General features: G+C 40.5%; 2 protein-coding genes across 6 annotated transcripts in view; one reads left to right on the top strand and one right to left on the bottom strand.

Annotated features, from left to right (window-relative positions):
- polg (polymerase (DNA directed), gamma) overlaps nt 1-13,875 on the top strand; it is a 21,443-nt gene extending 7,568 nt beyond the window's left edge. For all 3 annotated transcript variants that reach the window (XM_080304847.1, XM_080304845.1, XM_080304846.1), the window contains exons 9-23: nt 8,061-8,184; nt 8,279-8,500; nt 8,631-8,748; nt 8,991-9,074; nt 9,178-9,291; nt 9,380-9,540; nt 9,615-9,668; nt 9,754-9,871; nt 9,967-10,102; nt 10,199-10,445; nt 11,388-11,510; nt 11,641-11,809; nt 11,986-12,194; nt 12,277-12,437; nt 12,992-13,875. In XM_080304847.1, the coding sequence (XP_080160973.1) occupies nt 8,061-8,184; nt 8,279-8,500; nt 8,631-8,748; nt 8,991-9,074; nt 9,178-9,291; nt 9,380-9,540; nt 9,615-9,668; nt 9,754-9,871; nt 9,967-10,102; nt 10,199-10,445; nt 11,388-11,510; nt 11,641-11,809; nt 11,986-12,194; nt 12,277-12,437; nt 12,992-13,056 (2,105 nt within the window). In that variant the 3' untranslated portion in view covers nt 13,057-13,875. The remainder of the gene's footprint in view (nt 1-8,060; nt 8,185-8,278; nt 8,501-8,630; nt 8,749-8,990; nt 9,075-9,177; nt 9,292-9,379; nt 9,541-9,614; nt 9,669-9,753; nt 9,872-9,966; nt 10,103-10,198; nt 10,446-11,387; nt 11,511-11,640; nt 11,810-11,985; nt 12,195-12,276; nt 12,438-12,991) is intronic.
- On the bottom strand, nt 12,475-24,107 carry fanci (FA complementation group I). Of its 3 annotated transcripts, XM_026176347.2 has the most exons (37): nt 23,684-24,107; nt 23,512-23,584; nt 23,225-23,355; nt 22,798-22,951; nt 22,650-22,707; nt 22,340-22,381; nt 22,076-22,199; nt 21,908-21,993; nt 21,646-21,778; nt 21,461-21,538; nt 21,207-21,343; nt 20,183-20,363; nt 20,001-20,088; nt 19,730-19,860; nt 19,578-19,648; nt 19,373-19,487; nt 19,130-19,252; nt 18,695-18,763; nt 18,512-18,613; nt 18,241-18,429; nt 17,977-18,098; nt 17,511-17,672; nt 17,116-17,295; nt 16,847-17,013; nt 16,687-16,757; nt 16,477-16,593; nt 16,348-16,399; nt 16,119-16,246; nt 14,803-14,868; nt 14,615-14,711; nt 14,317-14,501; nt 14,173-14,229; nt 14,035-14,094; nt 13,872-13,946; nt 13,655-13,750; nt 13,465-13,566; nt 12,475-13,226 (listed from the first exon to the last, which is right to left on the bottom strand). In XM_026176347.2, exons 1-37 carry the CDS (start codon nt 23,774-23,776, stop codon nt 13,164-13,166), a joined length of 3,978 nt encoding a protein of 1,325 aa, XP_026032132.2. In that variant the 5' UTR covers nt 23,777-24,107; the 3' UTR covers nt 12,475-13,163. The 3 variants fall into 3 exon arrangements, with proteins under 3 accessions (XP_026032132.2, XP_026032130.2, XP_026032131.2); XM_026176345.2 differs by having other exon boundaries at nt 12,475-13,566; nt 23,684-24,105; XM_026176346.2 differs by having other exon boundaries at nt 12,475-13,566; nt 21,646-21,775; nt 23,684-24,105.

Here is a 24,107-nt window from a genome sequence, read left to right as displayed (position 1 = left end):
AATACTATTTGAACTTTGTATCAACACTTTCCAACCGCAGTCTTTTTCACAGTAATACCATATCAAATAAATTCTTTCTGATTTTGCTTTTCATAGTAATGGCCCTTTGAAATTGCCGATATTTGACTTAATCTTCTAACGATTCAAAATGCTCTAAAATGGAAAATTCCTGTTTCCACAGGGTAATTCCACCTTAGATCAACAGTATACAACCCCACAGTGATACCATATCAATATCAAGTCATTCTGATTTTGCTTTCAAAAATAAAAGCCCTTTCAAATTGTCCATAATTGACCTAACTTTCAGTGATTTCAAAATGCTCTAAAATGGAAAATTCTTGTTTCCACAGGGTAATTCCACTTTAGATCAACAGTATACAACCCCACAGTGACACCATATCAATATCAAGTCATTCTGATTTTGCTTTCAAAAATAAAAGCCATTTCAAATTGTCCATAATTGACCTAACTTTCAGTGATTTCAAAATGCTCTTAAATAGAATTTTGCTGTTTCCACAGGGTAATTCCACTTTAGATCAATAGTATACAACCTCACAGTGATACCATATCAATATCAAGTCATTCTGATTATGCCTTCCAAAATAAAAGCCTTTTCAAATTGTCCATAATTGACCTAACTTTCAGTGATTTCAAAATGCTCTAAAATGGAAAATTCTTGTTTCCACAGGGTAATTCCACCTTAGATCAACAGTATACAACCCCACAGTGACACCATATCAATATCAAGTCATTCTGATTATGCCTTCCAAAATAAAAGCCTTTTCAAATTGTCCATAATTGACCTAACTTTCAGTGATTTCAAAATGCTGTAAAATGGAAAATTCCTGTTTCCACAGGGTAATTCCACTCCAGATCAACAGTATACAACCCCACGGTGATACCATATCAATATCAAGTCATTCTGATTTTGCTTTCAAAAATAAAAGCCCTTTCAAATTGTCCACAATTGACCTAACTTTCTGTGATTTCAAAATACTCTAAAATGGAAAATTCCTGTTTCCACAGGATAATTCCACCTTAGATCAACAGTATACAACCCCACAGTGACACCATATCAATATCAAGTCATTCTGATTATGCCTTCCAAAATAAAAGACTTTTCAAATTGTCCATAATTGACCTAACTTTCAGTGATTTCAAAATGCTCTTAAATAGAATTTTGCTGTTTCCACAGGGTAATTCCACTTTAGATCAACAGTATACAACCTCACAGTGATACCATATCAATATCAAGTCATTCTGATTTTGCTTTTCATAGTAATGGCCCTTTGAAATTGCCGATATTTGACTTAATCTTCTAACGATTCAAAATGCTCTAAAATGAAAAATTCTTGTTTCCACAGGGTAATTCCACTTTAGATCAACAGTATACAACCTCAGAGTGATACCATATCAATATCAAGTCATTCTGATTTTGTTTTCAAAAATAAAAGCCCTTTCAAATTGTCCACAATTGACCTAACTTTCAGTGATTTCAAAATGCTCTAAAATGGAAAATTCCTGTTTCCACAGGATAATTTCACTTTAGGTCAACAGTATACAACCTCACGATGTTACCATATCAATTCCAAGTAATTCTGATTATGCCTTCCAAAATAATGGCCTGTTGAAAATGCCCATAATTTACCTAACTTTCAGTGATTTCGGAATGCTCTAAAAAGGAAATTTTCTGTTTCCACAGAATAATTTCACTTTAAATCAACAGTATACAACCTCACGATGTTACCATGTCAATTTCAAGTCAGTCTGATTTTGCTTTTCAAAATAAAAGCTTTTTCAATTTGCCCATATATGACTTACTCTTGGAGCGAATTCAAAATGCTCTAAGATGGAAAATTGCTGTTTCCACAGCATAATTCCACTTTAGATCAATAGTATCCAACCCCACAGTGATACCATATCAATATCAAATCAGTCTGATGTTGCCTTCCAAAATAAAAGACTTTTCAAATTGCCGATATACGACCTACTCTTTTAAAGAATTCAGAACGCTCTAAAAATGAAAGATGTCATTCTAAATAAAGAAATTACAAAACAGCTTGCAAACCAACCATGACATCTTTCCACAGACTTAAAATATAAACGTACTATCAATTACAACCTAGTGGCAATTTCAGCTTCCTTTTACATCATCTTTATGATTCAATTCTGTCATAATCAATTGAGTCTGATTTTGCTTTTCAAAATGAAAACACAATATGTGTTGAAACAGCAATTTTCATTTTTAAAACATTCTGAAATAATTGAAAGAGTATATCACATATGGACAAATTCGACGGGCCATTAATTTGAAAGGCGAAATCAGACCAACATAAAATTTACATGGTTTTACTGTCGGGTTGGATACTGTTGATCTAAAGTGGAATTATCCTGTGGAAACAGCATCTTTCAATTTAAGAGCATTTTGAAATCGTTAAACGAGTAGGTCGTCTATGGGCAATTTGAAAATACTTTTATTTTGGAAGGCAAAATCAGAGTGACTTGATCTTAACATCGTATCTCTGTGGGGTTGTATACTGTTGATTTAAAGTGAAATTATTCTGTGGAAACAAGAAAATTTCCTTTTTAGAGCATTCCGAAATCACTGAAAGTTAGGTAAGTTATTGGCATTTTCAACAGGCCATTATTTTGGAAGGCAAAATCAGAATGACTTGAAATTGAAGTAGTACCATGGTGTGGATGTACACTTTTGATCTAACATGGATTCATCCTGTGGAAAGAGCAAGTTTCATTTTTAGAGCGTTCTGAATTCTTTAAAAGAGTAGGTCGTATATCGGCAATTTGAAAAGTCTTTTATTTTGGAAGGCAACATCAGACTGATTTGATATTGATATGGTATCACTGTGGGGTTGGATACTATTGATCTAAAGTGGAATTATGCTGTGGAAACAGCAATTTTCCATCTTAGAGCATTTTGAATTCGCTCCAAGAGTAAGTCATATATGGGCAAATTGAAAAAGCTTTTATTTTGAAAAGCAAAATCAGACTGACTTGAAATTGACATGGTAACATCGTGAGGTTGTATACTGTTGATTTAAAGTGAAATTATTCTGTGGAAACAGAAAATTTCCTTTTTAGAGCATTCCGAAATCACTGAAAGTTAGGTAAATTATGGGCATTTTCAACAGGCCATTATTTTGGAAGGCATAATCAGAATTACTTGAAATTGATATGGTAACATCGTGAGGTTGTATACTGTTGACCTAAAGTGAAATTATCCTGTGGAAACAGGAATTTTCCATTTTAGAGCATTTTGAAATCACTGAAAGTTAGGTCAATTGTGGACAATTTGAAAGGGCTTTTATTTTTGAAAACAAAATCAGAATGACTTGATATTGATATGGTATCACTGTGAGGTTGTATACTATTGATCTAAAGTGGAATTACCCTGTGGAAACAAGAATTTTTCATTTTAGAGCATTTTGAAATCACAGAAAGTTAGGTCAATTGTGGACAATTTGAAAGGGCTTTTATTTTTGAAAGCAAAATCAGAATGACTTGATATTGATATGGTATCACTGTGGGGTTGTATACTGTTGATCTAAGGTGGAATTACCCTGTGGAAACAAGAATTTTTCATTTTAGAGCATTTTGAATCGTTAGAAGATTAAGTCAAATATCGGCAATTTCAAAGGGCCATTACTATGAAAAGCAAAATCAGAATGACTTGATATTGATATGGTATCACCGTGGGGTTGTATACTGTTGATCTAAAGTGGAATTACCCTGTGGAAACAGCAAAATTCTATTTAAGAGCATTTTGAAATCACTGAAAGTTAGGTCAATTATGGACAATTTGAAAAGGCTTTTATTTTTGAAAGCAAAATCAGAATGACTTGATATTGATATGGTATCACCGTGGGGTTGTATACTGTTGATCTAAAGTGGAATTACCCTGTGGAAACAGGAATTTTCCATTTTAGAGCATTTTGAAATCACTGAAAGGTAGGTCAACTATGGACAATTTGAAAAGTCTTTTATTTTGGAAGGCATAATCAGAATGACTTGATATTGATATGGTGTCACTGTGGGGTTGTATACTGTTGATCTAAGGTGGAATTACCCTGTGGAAACAAGAATTTTTCATTTTAGAGCATTTTGAAATCACTGAATGTTAGGTCAATTATGGACAATTTGAAAAGGCTTTTATTTTTGAAAGCAAAATCAGAATGACTTGATATTGATATGGTATCACTGTGAGGTTGTATACTATTGATCTAAAGTGGAATTACCCTGTGGAAACAAGAATTTTTCATTTTAGAGCATTTTGAAATCACAGAAAGTTAGGTCAATTATGGACAATTTGAAAGGGCTTTTATTTTTGAAAGCAAAATCAGAATGACTTGATATTGATATGGTATCACTGTGAGGTTGTATACTGTTGATCTAAAGTGGAATTACCCTGTGGAAACAGCAAAATTCTATTTAAGAGCATTTTGAAATCACTGAAAGTTAGGTCAATTATGGACAATTTGAAAAGTCTTTTATTTTGGAAGGCATAATCAGAATGACTTGATATTGATATGGTGTCACTGTGGGGTTGTATACTGTTGATCTAAGGTGGAATTATCCTGTGGAAACAGGAATTTTCCATTTTAGAGTATTTTGAAATCACAGAAAGTTAGGTCAATTGTGGACAATTTGAAAGGGCTTTTATTTTTGAAAGCAAAATCAGAATGACTTGATATTGATATGGTATCACCGTGGGGTTGTATACTGTTGATCTGGAGTGGAATTACCCTGTGGAAACAGGAATTTTCCATTTTACAGCATTTTGAAATCACTGAAAGTTAGGTCAATTATGGACAATTTGAAAAGGCTTTTATTTTGGAAGGCATAATCAGAATGACTTGATATTGATATGGTGTCACTGTGGGGTTGTATACTGTTGATCTAAGGTGGAATTACCCTGTGGAAACAAGAATTTTCCATTTTAGAGCATTTTGAAATCACTGAAAGTTAGGTCAATTATGGACAATTTGAAAAGGCTTTTATTTTTGAAAGCAAAATCAGAATGACTTGATATTGATATGGTATCACTGTGAGGTTGTATACTATTGATCTAAAGTGGAATTACCCTGTGGAAACAGCAAAATTCTATTTAAGAGCATTTTGAAATCACTGAAAGTTAGGTCAATTATGGACAATTTGAAAAGGCTTTTATTTTTGAAAGCAAAATCAGAATGACTTGATATTGATATGGTGTCACTGTGGGGTTGTATACTGTTGATCTAAAGTGGAATTACCCTGTGGAAACAAGAATTTTCCATTTTAGAGCATTTTGAAATCACTGAAAGTTAGGTCAATTATGGACAATTTGAAAGGGCTTTTATTTTTGAAAGCAAAATCAGAATGACTTGATATTGATATGGTATCACTGTGGGGTTGTATACTGTTGATCTAAGGTGGAATTACCCTGTGGAAACAGGAATTTTCCATTTTAGAGCATTTTGAATCGTTAGAAGATTAAGTCAAATATCGGCAATTTCAAAGGGCCATTACTATGAAAAGCAAAATCAGAAAGAATTTATTTGATATGGTATTACTGTGAAAAAGACTGCGGTTGGAAAGTGTTGATACAAAGTTCAAATAGTATTTGGAAATACGACTTTTGCTTTCAAGAGCATTATGAATTCATTGAAAGAGTAGTTCAAAAATGAAGATTCACAGGGCTTTTACTTTGAAATCCAAAATAAGATGGCCTTGACAGGGCACAATTAGGGTACAAGGCTGTGTCATGTAGATGTAACATTAGAGTTTCTAAAAAAAAAAGAAGCCTAAATTATATGTTATTATGTTCTTAACATATCTGTTAATTCACTCGAAGTTGGCTTTTATTTTGAAATCTGGTTTCCACATCCATTCCCGTAATACTTTGAAAACACAGGGAACGTAAAATCAACTGGAGGCTGGCTTGACTGCAAGTCTCGAATTGGAGGCTGGCTTGACACCAGTGACGGGCAGGGCAGAGATAGATTTTGGTAGTACGACTGGAAAAATCGCTAGCCCCGGGACGTCGGGCTAGCGATTTTGCAAGCCCTGTGTTACAGGCATGGCCCTTTAAGGATGAAGCCTGATGGGAAATGTATTCGGGATGTGTGTAGCGGGACTGCCTGGTGTGTGTGTAAAGAGAGAGAGCGGAGCAGGGGAAAAGTAACGGTTAGCTACAGAAGAGACGAAAAGAAAATAAATAAAAGGAATATAATAACTCCCTCGACAGCCAGAGTTGTGTCGGCGATGCTCGCTGTGAGTAAACTGTTTCAGCCCACTGTACGCGGTGTTCGTGCCTTAGAGAAGAAATAAAGTTCGGTGAAGCAGTTTCCTACGCCTCCTTCGATCTTTTTGCTAGCGGAGTTGACCTGTATAGTAAGCTGTTGCCGGCTACGAGTCAGTTACGGAACCTTCAAGTAACTGCCAGAGGTTTCCTTATTACGGTTCGGGGCAGCGGATCTGGCGTGGTAACACCTGTATCTGATTCAGGAATCACTCATCTTTGGAAAAGAGAGTTTATTACAGAGAAATGGCTCTTTCCAAAATAAAAGCTATACTATACGCTTCTTCTGGGCTATATTCTCAGCAGCATATTGTAGCGGGTCAGGGCTGTTCAGGGTTCTGTTTGTACAGTTATGTTTTGTTTATGTTGCCATAGTGACGGGTGACGCGCTCTCGCTGCGACGGTGTGTCCTTCTGGGGTCAGAGGGCGCCCTGTGTGTTGTTGTTGTTGTTGTTGTTGTGCGGTTGCCGCGCTGAGCAGTTAGCTAGCGGCAGTGTTCTTCTGCAGATGTCAATAAACGGCTGTGCTCCCTGGCTAGCTCACGGGAAGCAAGACCAAACGACACATCCGTCTCCTCGTTGTCTGAGCTCGCCACATTGGTGTCAGAAGTGGGATGATGGTGGCACCCCATGTTCTGACCCGAGTGACTTTTCCCCCGCCGGTCGTGACCGGCCGGTGCGCCAAAAGAAGGCACCTGGACATTTGCAGGACTTTGTGTGGGGCAATGGGGTCGTCGGGGACGACTGACCCCTTAGGTGGGGGCTGTGTAGCGGGTCAGGGCTGTTCGGGGTTCTGTTTGTACAGTTATGTTTTGTTTATGTTGCCATAGTGACGGGTGACGCCTTTTCGCTGCGACGGTGTGTCCTTCCGGGGTCAGAGGGCGCCCTGTGTGTTGTTGTTGTTGTTGCTGTGCGGTTGCTGCGCTGAGCAGTTAGCTAGCGGCAGTGTTCTTCTGCAGATGTCAATAAACGGCTGTGCTCCCTGGCTAGCTCACGGGAAGCAAGACCAAACGATACCTCCATCTCCTCCTTGTCTGAGCTCGCCACAATATTAAACATATCAGGTCCCCATAAGGAGAATCATGTGCTAACGGCGGTCTAAATGACTCGGGTAAAGTTTGTAGCATGCATGCTTGTTGTTTTTTGTGCTTCCACTTGTCTTTGCACTAGGATGTCGGCGTAAATGTGCAGTCATATTCGTTGTGTTCCCACTAGTGCTGTCAGCGTTAATCTCGTTGGAATGACGTTAACGCCACAACACGGCAAATCTCCGTTAACGAGCTACCCCTGCATGGGGCTAGACGGCCAACACGTTAACGAGCTAACTGCGCTAACACACTAGTTCCCACCCATGTAATTGAGCATTGCGTGGCACATCCAACATACTGTTTTACTTTAGTCCATGACGCGCTTACCTTCAGGGTCATACTTCACATGAAAACCAAAATAATTCCAAACGCTTGCCCTGCGCTCTTCCTTCTGACGATGCTGTCTGTGTTGAACGCTCAGTGGATCTGCACTCGACAGTGCAGCCTAGGCGGAGTAGTCGAACACAGATTCACTGAGCGCTCAACACAGACAGCATCGTCAGAAGGAAAGTTGATAAAATAAATTACAAATTTTGTATTGTTCATATATATGCATACCGAACCGAAAGCACTGTATCGAACGGTTCAATATCGATACGAGTATCGTTGCACCCCTAATATCTACAGTGCACACAGACTATTAATAAAGTAACAGATAATTCAGTTGTGTTATATTAGACCCAGGTCCACCATCTGAAGAAGAGATGGAAGGCCCTCGCCCCAGCCGGCTAGCTGTTGAGAACCTAAAAGAAACAGTGAATCGACTTCCAAAGAGAAGGCAGCATCTACCTGCACATCCAGGGTAAGATCGCTCTCACACACACCACGGAGCCATTTCCAGTTCTGTTTCCCACTGATGGTGTAAGTCAGTTCTTTTTCCTCATTTTCTTCTTTAGGTGGTATCGTAAGCTGTGTGAGAAGATGTCTGACGACAGCTGGTCACCTGGAGCCAGTCTGATCAGCCTGCAAATGCGACTGACACCTAAACTGATGGGTTTGACTTGGGATGGTTTCCCTTTGCATTACACAGAGAAACACGGGTGGGGGTATCTGGTACCTGGACGCAGGGATAACCTTGATTCCCAGGAGGAAAACGCCGGGCCCGTGTGTCCCCACAGGTGAATCACATACTGCTCTCAAAGTAAAAACATGGCAGGGTGCTTTCACATCATGACCTGATCTTAGCAGGACGATCATTGATGGCTGGAGATTTTTAACAGTGTATTAAAGTTTTGTTGTTTTTCACAGAGCTATTGAAAGTGTGTACAAAGAGTACTGTGAGCAGCATAGCAAGGAGCGACCGGACTATCTGGACTCAATCCCTTCAGATGACCTCATGTTAACAGACAGCACGGTGTGGACAAAGGTACATAATATACCATCATGTTTGGAGAATTTTGCATAGAATATTGCAACATGCTTCAAACAGATACCACATGCACTACAGACTGTTGGAATTTGCAAAAATCTTTCATCAAATTTAGACCTTTTCTTCAGTATCAACAGTAATACATGTGATTGCGGTTGGAGTTGATTCATCGGGGCTACGTGCTCTGAACGGATAACACATCTACCTTAATAATGTTTTTTTCTTATTGTCATGTATAGGTGGAGGAATTAAGTTCCCTGGAAAGCCAGATGGAGGAAAACGCCCTCAGAATGAGAAAAAGTGCAGAGAAGAACAAAAACAGGGTGAGTGCACAGGCTTGTAAGTTTAAATTACACCTATCGTGTCAGGTTTAGTGTTTCACTATGATTTGTTTATAACATACTTTGTATTCTTTACCAACAATAGTCTACAGATCCACATTATATGAAAGAGGGGAGTCATTGCCATTATCACCATGGAAACGGCCCCTACAATGATGTCGATATACCAGGTTGCTGGTTTTTCAAATTACCTCATAAGGTGAATTTATATTATTAATATATATCATAGGCACAGTGTTGTTCCACCAAGCTATTTTTACCTTGTGACCAATTATTTGTGTTTAAAGGATGGCAATCACAACAATGTCGGCAGTCCGTTCTCCAAGGACTTCCTGTCCAAGATGGAGGATGGAACTCTGAGAGCAGGAAGAGGTGGCACCAATGCAACACGAGCTCTGGAAATCAACAAAATGATGTCTTTCTGGAGGAATGCCCATAAACGTATAAGGTACTCCCATCAGAGTTAATCAAAGTAATTCAATAACAAATAAACTTTAGTAATGCTAAAAGGTCTTCTCGTAGTTCTCAGATGGTGCTGTGGCTCAGAAAAGTAGAGCTTCCCCGTTCTGTCAGCAGGTTTGTCTAATATTTTTAAAAAAAGAAAAGATTGATTGATTAGAGATAAAGTAATGAGGGTAATGAATGTAACATTTCCCCAAAGACACAAAGATTTTGATGAGGAGGGCCAGTATGGTGCCATATTACCTCAGGTTGTTACTGCTGGAACAGTAACACGTAGAGCTGTGGAGCCGACGTGGTTGACTGCCAGTAATGCACGGGTAAGAAGCAGAGCCGACACGCTAATCTGGTTAAGTCTGAAAATACTGACCAGACACTAGAGCAATTCTGTATGGGCTTTATTCTGTGTCAACAGCGGGATCGGGTAGGCAGTGAGCTAAAGGCCATGGTGCAGGTACCACCTGGATATCACCTGATAGGAGCAGATGTAGATTCACAAGAGTTGTGGATTGCCGCAGTGCTTGGAGAGGCTCACTTTGCAGGCATGCACGGTATGACAGGTTTGGTTCTAAAGAAATCTACAGAAGGAGACTTTGTTATGTGTCTTCCTTTAATGATAATGCTGCATATGTCTCTCTGTGGTTTAGGTTGTACAGCATTTGGCTGGATGACCCTCCAGGGAAAAAAGAGTGAAGGCACTGACCTGCACAGCCGTACCGCTGATACTGTGGGCATCAGCCGAGAGCACGCAAAGGTGTTTAACTATGGACGCATATATGGCGCAGGGCAGCCCTTTGCTGAGAGGTTGCTCATGCAGTTCAACCACCGCCTCAGTCAGACAGAAGCTGCCAGTAAGGCCAGACAGATGTATGCCCTAACAAAAGGTATACGCAGGTAAGTTCAACGTAGGGGTGGGTTTTGATCATCAGTTTTCCGATTAAACTCGATTCTAGCTTGAATAACGCGATAACGATTCATTAAAATCCTGAATTGATTCTTAAAAATACATTTATTTTGTCCGAAACGCCAGAATCTCAGGTTAAACCTCACAAAATTTTGACAACCACCAAACAGCTAAAAACGCAAATGAGAGCAGGTACACGGATTCAGCATGAAGACCTAAACACAAAGTGCGGAACCGCCGACGGATAAGAATCAGTGAGATTTTGGCTTTCTCACCCGACTGCACGTACACGCCGTCATGCCGACAGCTCACAGATTCTGATGCGTCGGTGGGTCCGTGCATTGTGTTTACGTGGGGTTTTTTTGCGGTAGATTCTGGAGCTGTAGGCTTTGTCTCTCTCCAACCAAATTTGACTGAACCAGCAGCAAAAGAAGATCCAAACTACGCGTCACATTTCGCTTCACATAAACATCGTCATGTATTCCCTCTTACTTTTGCTGTTTTGCTTCCGCCACGGTAAAATGACACTTCGTGCACAGCTCTCTCTCTCTCTCAGTGCACTTCAAGAACAGTCTCTTATCTAAAAATCTGTTTTCTGCATTATTCGCTTGCTTATTACGCACAAGTCTACCGTTATGTACAGCGCTGTCGGCCGCTGTTTTTTGTTTTTTTTAATTTAAATTTGACTTCCGACAAGAAAGCCTCATTTCTGCTGTTCAATATTGAAGACATTTAAACTTTTTAAAATTTTGCAAAGTTGCAAAACACTTAACTGTGTCTCTAATTAAACCTGCGTAACTTTGCTCTGCTTCACTTCAACAGCATCAGGTAATGTTTATATGTTGATTAATGGTTTTCTTCTGTTTTTGTTCTACTGCACAATGTTTAAGGTGGTAATCTGCTATAAAAAGACAGGTGTTTGTATTTGTCAGATATCATTTGTCAGAGGACGGCGAGTGGCTGGTGAATGAACTGGGTATAGATGTGGAGCGGGAGGAAGATGGAAGCGTCTCCCTCCAAGAATTGCGGAGGATCACTAGAGTGGCTTCACAATCGTGAGAATGCAAAATACAAACATTCACAAGTGCCTGGCTTGCAATAACCCATTTACTGTCCCTGAATATCCTCCTCTCAGGTGCTCTCCTCTTTAATTTTGCTTTTTTTGTGCTCCTGACACCATCTCAGTTCTCGACGGAAAAGATGGGATATTGTTGGGAAGCGTCTGTGGGCTGGAGGTACTGAGTCGGACATGTTCAATAAGCTGGAGAGTATAGCCCATTCAAAGAACCCGGCCACTCCTGTTCTAGGCTGCAGGATCAGCAGAGCACTGGAGCCCAATGCGGTTAAAGATGAGGTGATTGACTAAAGCTGGCAACAGGAGTATAATATATATATATATATGATTTAATCTGAGTATTTAAAGGGATATGCATGTTTTGCCAATACAACAAACGACCAATGCATTACTCAAGAGGTCAGTCAGAGTGCTCTAAATGGCAAAATAAACTCTTCATTAATGTCTCCTTTCAGTTTATCACCAGCAGAGTGAACTGGGTGGTTCAGAGCTCTGCAGTGGACTACCTCCATCTGATGTTGGTGGTCATGAAGTGGCTCATTGAGGAGTATAACATTGATGGCCGCTTCTGCATCAGCATCCATGATGAGGTGCGGTACCTGGTCCGCAGTGAAGACTGTTACCGAGCAGCTCTGGCACTTCAAATCACAAACCTCCTTACAAGGTGTGCTCTTAGCTGACCGTATATTCTCACTGACAAACTGTGTGCTCTATAATGGATGGTTACTGTGTTTCTCTTCCTGCAGGAGTATGTTTGCTCATGCTTTAGGCATGCAGGACCTTCCCCAGTCTGTAGCCTTCTTCAGTGCAGTTGACATTGATCAGTGTTTGAGGAAGGAGGTCAACATGGACTGTGTGACTCCCTCTAACCCCACAGGTGTGGAACGAAAGTATGGTCTACCGCCTGGTGAGTTCTGCACACCATCACCAGCCTTCTTCCAACATTAAGAGTAGTATATTTATTATACAAATGTTTCTTATACAAAGTGCACAGGAAAGACAGGACAGCTTGTCTCATTACAAAATCTAAATGTAACAAATTCAGACGCAAGAACATGCAATTTAGCTCTAGCACTTAAAGCTACAAAAATGCTCGTGTACAGACCAATTTGTTTTAAAACAACACCTTACAAAAGTTGGACTAAACATCTCTTTAAAATACAATAATGTATATGGAAAGTAATTAAATCCACCTCTTAGCATGACCACACAGTATTCAGTTAGTCTTCAAGAATTTTAAGAAAATCAACAGCACAGCTTGTTTATCACGAGAATTCCTGAAAGGAAGTAAATCAAATAAGTTTCAAATTTCTAAATAAGCCAAATTAGAAATGACTATTTTAATGTAATCAAGACAAAGACAGATATAAACTGTGGTTGGAAATGCAAGAAGGCTTTTTGATAAAGTGAACTTGAGGAACACAATCAGAATACTAAATAATGTGTGCAAACTTTCCACAGGTGAGGCCTTGGACATCTACCAAATCATCGACATCACTAAAGGCTCTCTAAACAAAGGGAGATAGCTCTTTGTGGACCAGACAGCTTTTATTCCAAACATACAACTGCCAGGACTCCATTCACCCGCTGCTGCAGTCTGGACGTGTGTGTAGCAGTGGTGCCCAGTATGACCTCACTGTTTCCTCTTCTTCTGTTTGGGTTCTTGTGTCTCGGTGGTGTCCTGTGACTCTGTGGTCTGAGAGCAATGGAAGAACAAAGACAAACAAACAAAGAGATCGTGTTGAAGGGAAAAATGATCTACTTTTAGCTCAGAGCATTCAAAGCATCAAGCTACATGCACATTTCAACCGTGGGAACAGTGTGGATATGGAGTCAGTTTTATGGACTCGTATAATAAAGTAAAAGTGGAGAGAAGAGGCTGTTGTGTATGTTGAACAGTATTGAAGCTCCTGTGGAGCTGAGCTAGCGCTTACCACCTGACTGTCATCCTGTTCCTGCAGGGCTGCATCCAGAGTAGCGGCATTGATGCGGAAATCTCTCGAAGTGCTCAGCTTCATATACTGCATCAAGTTTACCTGGAAAAACATGCAGCTAGATTTTACAGTGTCCAGAGGCCTGCAGAGTTTTAAAAAAAGTATATATTTTTTCAATATTTACACAAACCTTTGATTTCTTTGAGAGTGTGATGAGATACTTCTCATACTGCTCAATGCTGAAGATCAGGTTGGGGATAGCTTTAGTCTCACGCAAAAGTTTTGCCTTCCAAGAGGAAAAACATAACAGACTTGTTTATATTTCTTTGTATGCATATATTTCATTATTCTAAAAACAAAATTTGTATTGTTCAGTCCTCATTCATTAAATTTACAAGAGGCCTTACAGAAGCACCGGTGTTCACGTCATTCCTTCTCTTTTTCTTTTTGTCATCTGCACCTCCACCACTGATGTCTCCACTCTAAGAGGAATAAAAAGCATCTTGTGTCATTTCTGTAACAACAAAACATTAATGCAACGGAGCTGGACAAACTGAACCATGCTAATACCTGAGCATATGTGATAAAAGAATAGCACTGTGGTGTTAGGTGGGAGCCAGATAGTTTGACCTGCAAATATGAAAGAGTTAGTATGACGTTAGATCTATACAGGAAAATTTGAGCTAGGTGACAGTAGCTTGGACTCACCAGCTTCTCAAAGCGAGCTGGCAGCGACCCGTGCTGGCTGGCACACACCTGGATATACTAAAGTAAAATGAAGATAATGTAATGTTACACTCTGCAAGCTGCCCTGACATTTTCACTCAGAACATCAAGTTGACAAATACACACATATTTGACCAGCGTGGTGAGGATGGTATACGTGCGGGTCAGTTCTCTTAACAGTGTAACGGTGCAGGTGCCCAGCAGCAAGGCCGTCTGGACCAGCTCACTTAGCGCTGTTAAGAGAGTCCCAAGCTGCAGCGTCACTGCTTTCTCAACTGGGTCCTGCCGACCTGCAGTCTGTGTGGCTTCACCTACACATTTATGAAACACAGCATCACTTGCATTTTAGCCCCACTTGCTGACAAATGCATCTCTTCCTCCTCAGCATTAATCAAAGTGAGCATCAGTGTGAAAGGCTTCTTACCACAGCCCAATTTGTCAGAAGCTGTCTGACTTTTCTTCCTGGCAATAAGCCAGTCCACTTCATCAAGCACTCTGTCAACCTGAGACAGGACCAGCAGCTGGGACAAGACATTAACATGAAGAAGAAGGTGAGCAGGATAAGCAAAGGCATAACTCTCACAGCCAGTCAGTCAGAAAACCAACACTTACTGCTGCTGTTGAAGCAGTTTTCATGTTGACAATGGCAAAATTGGACTGCTTTTCCACCTCCACATCCTGAGACAGGAAAACAAAAGAAATCAGTTCACAAATGCACTTTAATGTGGGTGTATGAAGGTTACAGTCATCAGTGTACTGTGGGAAAGAAACTTGGATTTAAAATAGTCTTGTTTAACTTGTTTGATCATTAAATTCTTTCATATGAACTTGAGTGACATTTCATTCTTAATCCATAATGTCTGAAATGATGTTGGCCCAGCTTTGCAGCTATAACAGCTTCACCTCATCTGAGAAGGCTTTCAGAAGGTTTGGGAGTATGTTTATAAGAATTTTGAGCATTCTTCCAGAAGTGGATTTGTGAGGTCAGACACTGATGTTGAACAAGAAGGCCTGCTCGCCATCTCTGCTCCAATTCATTCAAAAGATGTTCTCTTGGGTTTAGGTCAGGACTCTGAAGGCCAGTCAGATTCTCACCAAACTGGCTCATCCATGCCTTTATGGACAGGTATGGAGTCATGCTGGAACAGAAAGGGGCCAGCCCCAAACTTTTCCCAAAAAGTTCGGAGGATGAAACTGTCTAAAATGTCTTGGCATGCACCATACCACCGCCAAACCCAGACTTGTCTGATGGATTGCCAGACGGAGAAGCCTAATTTGTCACTCCAGTGAACACGTCACCACTGCTCTAGATTCCAGTGGTGACGTGCTTTACACCACTACATATGATGCTTTGCATTGCACTTGGTGATGTAAGGCTTGGATGCAGCTGTTTGGTCACTGAAACCCATTCCATGAAGCTCTCTACAAATCTTCCAGAGCTTATCTGAAGTTTGGAGGTCCGTAGTGATCAATGTTGAGAAAGTTGCCGACCTCTGCGCACTATGTGCCTCATTATCCGCTGACGCTGCTCTATGATTTTACGTGGCCAACTACTTCCCAATCCCAGTCATTTTTTGATAAAACACCAGTAACAGTTCACAATTGAATATATGCTGGCAAGGAGATTTCACAGCTGGACTTGTTGCACGGGTGGCTCCTGAGAGCAACCCTTTCTCTCACAAATGTTTGTAGAAGCAGTCTGCATGTCTAGGTGCTGGATTTCATACAGCTGTGGGCGTGGAAGTGATTGGAACACCTGAATTCAATGATCTGGATGAGTGAATGAATACTTTTGGCAATATAGTCTGTCGATCAACTCTAGCTGTGTGTGCAGTTTTATATAATTAAATGAGTTGCAGTAATAACAGTATCAGTATAGTTTAATGCCAAATTGTGCTCTGAACACTGCAAAGAAAAATTGTTCGTACCTGATCAATATCTCCCAGTACGCTGTGGATGTCTTGGCAGAGCTCCAGCAGTAGGCCTACAGGACTCTTATAAAGAACATGAAGGTTGAAGAGGAGAGAGAGCAGCCCCTTACAGAAGGCAGAATCCTCTAAAGGGAGAGAAAACCCCCACACACATACACACACATCAGGAAATGGCACCTAATATGCACCTAATATAGACACAGAGGTTAAGTAAACTATAACTCACCAAAACTGGTCTCTTTGCAGATTTTCACAGTCCACGTGATCATCTGAACAAACTGTTAATTAGATAATAGTGAATTAGAACAGGAGTATGTTAATTTGTTCGGTGGAGTGCATTTAAAAATAAATTTACCTGCTGGGAGGAGGGCTTTAGCTGGCGCGAGAGTACGCTTAGGATGCTGATCAGAAGCTGAGCCTCTTTGCTGTTAAAGTCTTCCTCACCGCCACTTAACTGTGTGAACAGCGCCCTCTGTTGACGGGCAAAGAAAACTGGATTTTAGCAAACATGTCATACTTAATAAACACAGTTTTCTTGTATTATTTAGTGTTAAATCAGAAGCACCTGAAACTGTCGGATGTAAAAGTAGTTCATCTCTACAACATCGCCTTCGTCATCTTGCTCTGTGCCATTTTCTGCATCATTTCAAAGAAACACATAATGATTAATTCCTGTATATTTTTTGTTGCTACAAAATGTACTGCTTTTTCACTGCTTGTCCAACCCATGGTAGAGAGCAGCTGGGCCATCTTGTTTGGGTAGCGTTGTTGGCAGGTTGTGAAGATCCTGAGCAAACCCTCCAGACACAGCTGAGACAAACTGGAGCGCTTCTCCTTCTTTCCCCCCTCCTCAACCACGCTGGGGATGTTCGTGTAACGCCACATCAGGACACTATAAAGAGACATAGACAGAGATCGTTTATTCTCATTTTTGGTCCTATAAGTATTATAATAAACAAATCGTGTGCTGTCATTTAGCCCAAGAGATTTCTACCTGGTCATGTCACAGAGGAAGCGGAAAGTCTTGTCTGCGTTCTGTCCATCTGGGCCGTCTGTGTGTCCCGTTTCATCCAGCTGCTGGATCTTCTGCACAACCACGCTCAGTATATAACGCACAAACTCTCCATTTGAACGAAGTACTGAGAGAGCCTCCTCTCTGCTCTGAGTGTTATCCCTGCAAAAGAAGATTTGATCTGATTTACCATTTCTAATTCTTATCCATGGAATTTGACTTTCCAAGTTTGCATAGTATTTCTAATTAGCATTTTAATGAATAGATTTAAACAATCAGAGTGCCTACAATTAGCTGCAAACTATAAATAACTGATTTTATTAAATTCCACAGATCTAGTAGTAGTCCATGTAAGCAACGCTAAAGAAACCATTTACCTGAAGAGCACAGTGATTGATGATGATATGATGCCCATTGAGAATAAACTGCGGGGGGTCTTGTGTGAGGGCACCCGACCCTTTCCAGACTTCTCCTTCAGGATCTCAGACAGCTTGTGGTAACGGCTGAACAGCTCGATGATCTCCTCAAAGCACCTTTTACTGCAAGAAACGGGGGAAGATACAATGGTAAATTATAAAAAGAAATCCTCGCTGCATAATATGGCATATGTTTTGTATGATGCATAATTAAATTAGGATGATTAACTTTGTTAAACTTTTATTTTGGTAAAGATCCAAGTATTTTTGTGTTACTTCAATGAAATCAGCTATAGGGGGAGTGCTGGCTCTGTGTATCAGTCAGTAAACGTAGTGACCTGAACAGTTGCTGTGGGTTTATAAATTCAACTGTGTAACACAACAACACTTTCTCAAAATGCACAATTCAAAAACAGGTGCTTGTTACCTGTAGTTGGCTTTGATAAAGTTGTACTCCATGAGGACCTCATACACTCCCATCACCAGCACAGCATAGATATTATTCTTCACTCCAACACTGGATCCCATTGAAAACTCAGCCGACTTGTCCTGATCAGTATACACACATTATAAGACTTAGCAATATTGGAACAGACCAAGGTTCAGAGACAACGTAAAAGCAAGGAAGAGCAGAATAATCTGAAATCTGCTAAGGACAAAGAAGCTGCTTGCTCTTGATCTCAAGACATACCAGTTCAAAGTCTTCTAGTTCGCACTTGATCATGCGTCTTGTCATACTCTCTAGAATAGCATGTAGGTCCGACCGGTATCCTTCCTCCTCTTCCTCATCACCATCACTGTCATCGCCATTGGGGTTGGCTGACTGGCGTGTGTTTTGCAGCCACATCAAGCAATGTACAGTACAGCTCAGCAGATGGGCCTGAAACATAACACTATTTATAGCTCGCATATCAGTCGAAATAAAACAACTTGCAAATATGGTACAGTGCACACAAGAGTACCAGAGGCTCCTGGAGGTAGACTTGGTCTCCGTGAGCAGTGATGCATGGTTCCAGTTTCACGGGGGGCAGGAGGTCTTGTTCAGGCTCGTAGTACCGCTTCAGCTAAGGACAAGCAAGCTTCTGATACATCATCAAGTCCATTATAACTAAGACAGCATGCAGTTAACTCATACATATACATACCTGTGACAAAAGGGTCTGCATGATGGAGCTTGCAAGTTGCGAGTTACGGCGAAGAACATCAAAAAAACCCTTAAAAACCACAAGAATTTTCTTTTTCAGTATGAAAGTAACATTTTTACAGCTAAACCATATCTATACACATAAATAACGAAAGAGTAGAGGTTAACTCAGATTCGTTTTTCCCTTTAGGGATCACCACAGCAGATCATCTGTCTCCATCTTAGCATCCACCTCTTTCACACCGTCCCCCTTCATGTCCTCCTTCACTACATCTATGAACCTTCTCTGTAGTATTTCTCTTTTCTTATGCCTGCCAGCTTCATATTCAACACCCTTTGTAAAATGTATCCACTAACTATCCCAGGTTCACGTCTCTAGCCCTTTCTTCACACTGATAAACATAATAAGACATGACATTAAAAAAATGCTTCTGACCTCATAGAGCATGAGGCGCACATCAGCCTGCTGGCTGAGGCAGCGACGCAGACTGCTGAGGATCTCCAAGCAGAATGCTTCATTGGCAGCTGAGTTGTATCGCGAGTGAACATCCACTTGGATCTATGAATTGTAACAGAAAGACAAACCAAAAAATTAGACGGTTCCACACCTGCAGAGTGTTTCTAGCACACTTTCTAGAATCAAGTATGTAAAGTATACAGAGTTTTACTGCAACTGTACCTGACTGGAGGAGATTGCCTGGCTACACTGACTCGAGGCCAAGCTGCCCAACACTTTGAAGTTCTTCAGAAGCAACAAGAAGCCTGTAACTGCAGACTTCCGACCATCCAGTTGGCTAGTAGAGTCAAGTAAGGGGGTTGGTTAGTATAAGCCACCCTTCTTTAATTGCACTTTAAAGCTGTGTTAAGAATAAAGTAACACAAACCTGGAAAACATGGCCTTGCGAAGAACTAAAATTAAAGCATCTTTTAAGGACATGCTGACCTTGAGCAGGGGCTGAAGATTAAACAGAAACCAACGATTACACAATAGAAACCTCTAGAGCATTTATGTGTATCTGTTGGCCTGTTTAGGTACCTGGACAGCTTTGAGTAGACCTTGAACGGTGGCCAAAGGCAGGTATGACAAGTGGTCAAACGTCTCTGTCACCTTAGAGGATGACTCCAGAAGGATCATTGGGGCAGAGACCACAATATCAGAGAAAAGGTCTGAAGAAGAAAAAAAAAACATTAAAACACAAGAATAAAAAAAAAACAAACAAAAAAAAACTGTCAAAACATAGTCTATAAAGTCAAAAAATGCTGCTGTGCATCTATAACTTAACCCTGCTGTCTAGAGGTTGTGTTACCTAAGAAATGACTGACAGGTGAGGCTGTCTTTGTGACTAGTCGATTTAAGACCTGCTCCAATATCTCTCCCCTGATAGGCTCATGCATCTGTTAAAGACATAAAATACACAATATTTGCATGACATTGAAAATCCTTTATTTACAATACTTCATAGCATAAAATTTTAACAAAAAATGTTACCTTAAAGCCCTGGAGTAGCACCTGTCCTCCTAGCTTACACGCTTGTTGAGTTGGTGTTCGGGCTACAGCTAGAGAGCCTTCTGTGGTCTTGCCAAATGGTCCAGGTTTGGGTCCAAATGCATCCATCAGGAAGAAGCCCAGCTGCACTAGCCCTTGGGTAACATGATCCCATCCGAACACACTATACGGATGGAAACGTAGACCTCATGTGAGAGGTTAAAATACAAATACTGTTTGTGTTGTACCATGTCATTTATTTTTGTTGAGGGTGTAGCGCGGTGTGGTCTGCGGTGCCGCTGCAGGGGAGGCGGATAAACTTGAGGGGCATCCGCAATCACACCTCGTCGGCATAAAGAGTCTGTACTGGGTCCTGTCAGTTGTTGTTGTTGGTATGTGTTGGGCTGTGAGCTGCGGAGCTGCAGCTGACTGTGTGTGTGTGTGTGTGTACAGCAACCGCGAGAAAAGTGGTGAATAAAGTATGCTGAACAGCATGTACATGTCACCGTGTGCTTGCTACAGTGCCTTTATCCGGGGAGCCTGAACAGCCCGGCCCTCCTCCACTCCCATGCCGTCGGGGAATGCTGGTGGGGGTCGCGGCGGTGTCAGCCAGGACCAGATCCAAGATTCTCAATCACCTGCACCCCACGCGCGATCCGGTCCTGGAGTTCTTCCTGTTGGCGGCGTGACACTGCCGCCTGCTCTCGCTGTGTGGCTGTCAGCTCTGGTCCTGGGTCTGCCGTGGCCCCCCTCCTGGGTTTTGGCAGGCTGTGAGCTCTGCAGCTCACAGCCTGACACATACCAACAACAACTGACAGCACCCAGAACAAACTCTTTATGCTGGAGAGAGGTGATTGCAGATGCCGCTCAGGTGCGTCCCCCTCCCCTGCATCGGCACCACAGACCACGAGCTGCCACAGAGGGGCATTACCTTATTTTGAAAGAAATCATGGAGAAAGAAACACATCAAGTTTTTCTGTTGAAGGTATCAAATAGAATACATAAATCAACATTTTGCTCTTCTTACCTGTTCTGGACTGTATCCAGTATCATCTGAGCCACACTGCAGTGCCCGGGTAGGAGGTCCTGTAGTAACTTTGACCCCTGTTGTAGCTGCTCGTCCTTGAAGCTCTTGATGATGGCCCCTTTCAAAAGTTCAAATACCTTCCAAAAAAATCATCATCATCAAAAATGAAATGATTAACACAAATGAATAGGAAAGATAACATGAATTAAGACTCTACTGAGTACGGGAAGTAGTGTGTAGTGTAGATTTCTAACCTGCTCTTCATAACGCTGGATACGTGCCACTGAGAGCAACAGGGCAACACTGAAAGGACACAAGTCTGCATACGATGTCTGCCAAAATGAAAATCAATATCTATGACACAGACTATCCGTACAAATATAACAAACAATTCTCAAACTATTAAAACAACAAACAGATGAGCGATATTATACATAACCTTAAAGCCTTTAAGAAATTCCCTTGCAAGCTCATGGTCTAGTCTTATAGCAAAGACTATGTGGAGGATAGCAGTGCCCTCTACATGCCTTAGCTGGTCCTGTGGAATAGACTGAACCTCTAGATCCAGGCTGCTGAGAAGCGGATGTACAAGTTAAAAAAAACCAAAAAAAAAAAAAACCAGACAGTCAGTAAATGGAAAGTTTACAGAAAGATGTATTGTGACTATAGTAAATCCCACTTGCAGTATATGAAACACTCACTCTCCATGTTTCTGCTCCTCTTCTTGGCGAGCGTCCTGCTCCTTAAAATAACCTACGATTCCGTCCAGGACTTGTTTCTTACAACCCTAACAGACAAAGAACAAGACCGGCATTTAGATGACTAACACAAACAGAAACATGTGTTGTTGAAGACACACTGTCACACACCTTTGCAGACAAAAGCAGCAGCTGGTAAACCAGCGGCGGGATCTCCTGCAGATCTAGTTTGTTGAACATCCTCAATACTTTCTCCACCACAAACTGCAACTCCTCTGATGACAAAGGCACATCCCTAAAATGAGGCAGACACAGTAAAACATTTTAAAAGGAACTAAAAAAATGTAAAATACACCAATATTGAAATAAATTCTATTATGATGGAAACAGAAATATGTTAAAGCATGCAATGAACTTAAAATAACAAAGTCCTACCTAAACATGGTTGTCAAGTGGATGACACACTGTGGATCCCATCTGCATGAAAAAGACCATGTAATGTAAATAAAAATATTTTTCAGTCATCTGCAAATCATTTCATCTCTACATCACAAACTGGTAATTGGACTAAAACAGAACATAAGACGTTGGCACTGAGGTACTTCATCATAATCCCTTTCATTACATGACCATGTAATTTCTAATAAATTAGGCATGAAGGCATCTAAATAATAAAATACTGCCAAAATACTACAATATATATATTAGCATATCACTATATATATCAAATGCGACATGTCCTCACCTGCTCGAGCAGAGGCTGTTAATCAGCTGCTTCTTATACTCCTCACCACTGAGTTCCCCTAAAGTTATAATAAAAAATTGTGTTTTAGACCTTATAGATTGTGACATATGTGATATTAGGTTAGACAACAATGTTGATCACAAAGTACCTTTGCCATAAGACAAGGCTTCACATGCTGCAAGTGCAGTAAGAACTGTAGGAAATAGTTCCAGAGATTTCCCACTGCTCATTTTCCCCACTTTGATGGCATCAACAAAAAGAGACCCCAGTGTTGCAAGAGATGGCCCGGATAGTGTATGAGTCTGTGTATTAGATTAAAACAATCATTCTCATTCATATGAAAAAAAGAAAGTGTCACAATATATTTCTACTTATCTAATTCAAGTAGTTATAAATGATAGGATTGCAAGTCAGATCAGGACAAAAAAAACCTGTTACAAGCACAAAAATCAAGTAGACCCAAAAGCGTAGTTCCAAAACACACTTATTTGATTTAATCAACCAGTTACATGAAATCAACATATTTGGATATAGCGTACATCAAATCTATAATAACTTCTGTATAACATAAATACCTCCAGCATAAGCAACCCAATGATATCTGCTGCCACCTCAGTCTGAAGATCCCCAGACTCACACAGAGGGATGCAGTGCTGATACAGGAGAAGTCTACGATTTGCCCCAGCAGTGGAGCTGGGTGGAGAACCTAAACAACAAGCACAAACTATACATTTATTACATACCTTATCATCAAGCAGAAGTTATGCATATATGTTAAATGATTCTGACATGGTGTATGAGTGAATTATATTACCTTAGCTATCTTGCGATGTTTCACTTACAAGAATGAATGTGTACAAACCTTTAAATATGCCCTTTATTATGGTCCCAACCTTCTTGCCCTTCAGTGCACTATTGGTAATCGTGTTGGTGAGCTAAACATTGTGTGATAGATAGTAAGAGTATTTTATAGGTAAAACAGACATGACTTTGGAATTCCAAATGTGTCGCCCTTAGTTTGTAAAATAACTTACCTGGTCATCGGTCAGGGTTGAAAGGTATTTCTGTAGTTCGGGGATATTTTCTTCATCTGACAGTGAGACAATTTTATCCATTTCTGCTTTCATTGTCCACCCACAGATTGACACAAGTGGCTAGCAACTGTAGAATAAGCTAGAAATCTATCTCGTAAATCTCAGTAAGTTTATGAACGTTATTATTTTTATTTTACTTCTACTTATCGATTATCTAGTTGCATTTAATCCTGGGCATCCTGTTTAAATTAGTTGAAGGTAAATTACTCCGTAATATTATAACTTTATCGCTGTTGTGTTTCTAAAAAGTTTCAAGCGAACTTCCCGCCAGACGACACTTCCTGTTTTGCTTTGTGGTTGCCATGTTCAACTCAGACTCCCTCAATCACGTTATAATCCAGGTCACATTCCCCTGTACGGCAAA

The sequence above is a fragment of the Astatotilapia calliptera genome, chromosome 7 (assembly GCF_964374335.1).
Source record: "Astatotilapia calliptera chromosome 7, fAstCal68.1, whole genome shotgun sequence".
NCBI classification, from domain to species: domain Eukaryota; kingdom Metazoa; phylum Chordata; class Actinopteri; order Cichliformes; family Cichlidae; genus Astatotilapia; species Astatotilapia calliptera.
This window is presented reverse-complemented; position numbering and strand designations above follow the sequence as displayed.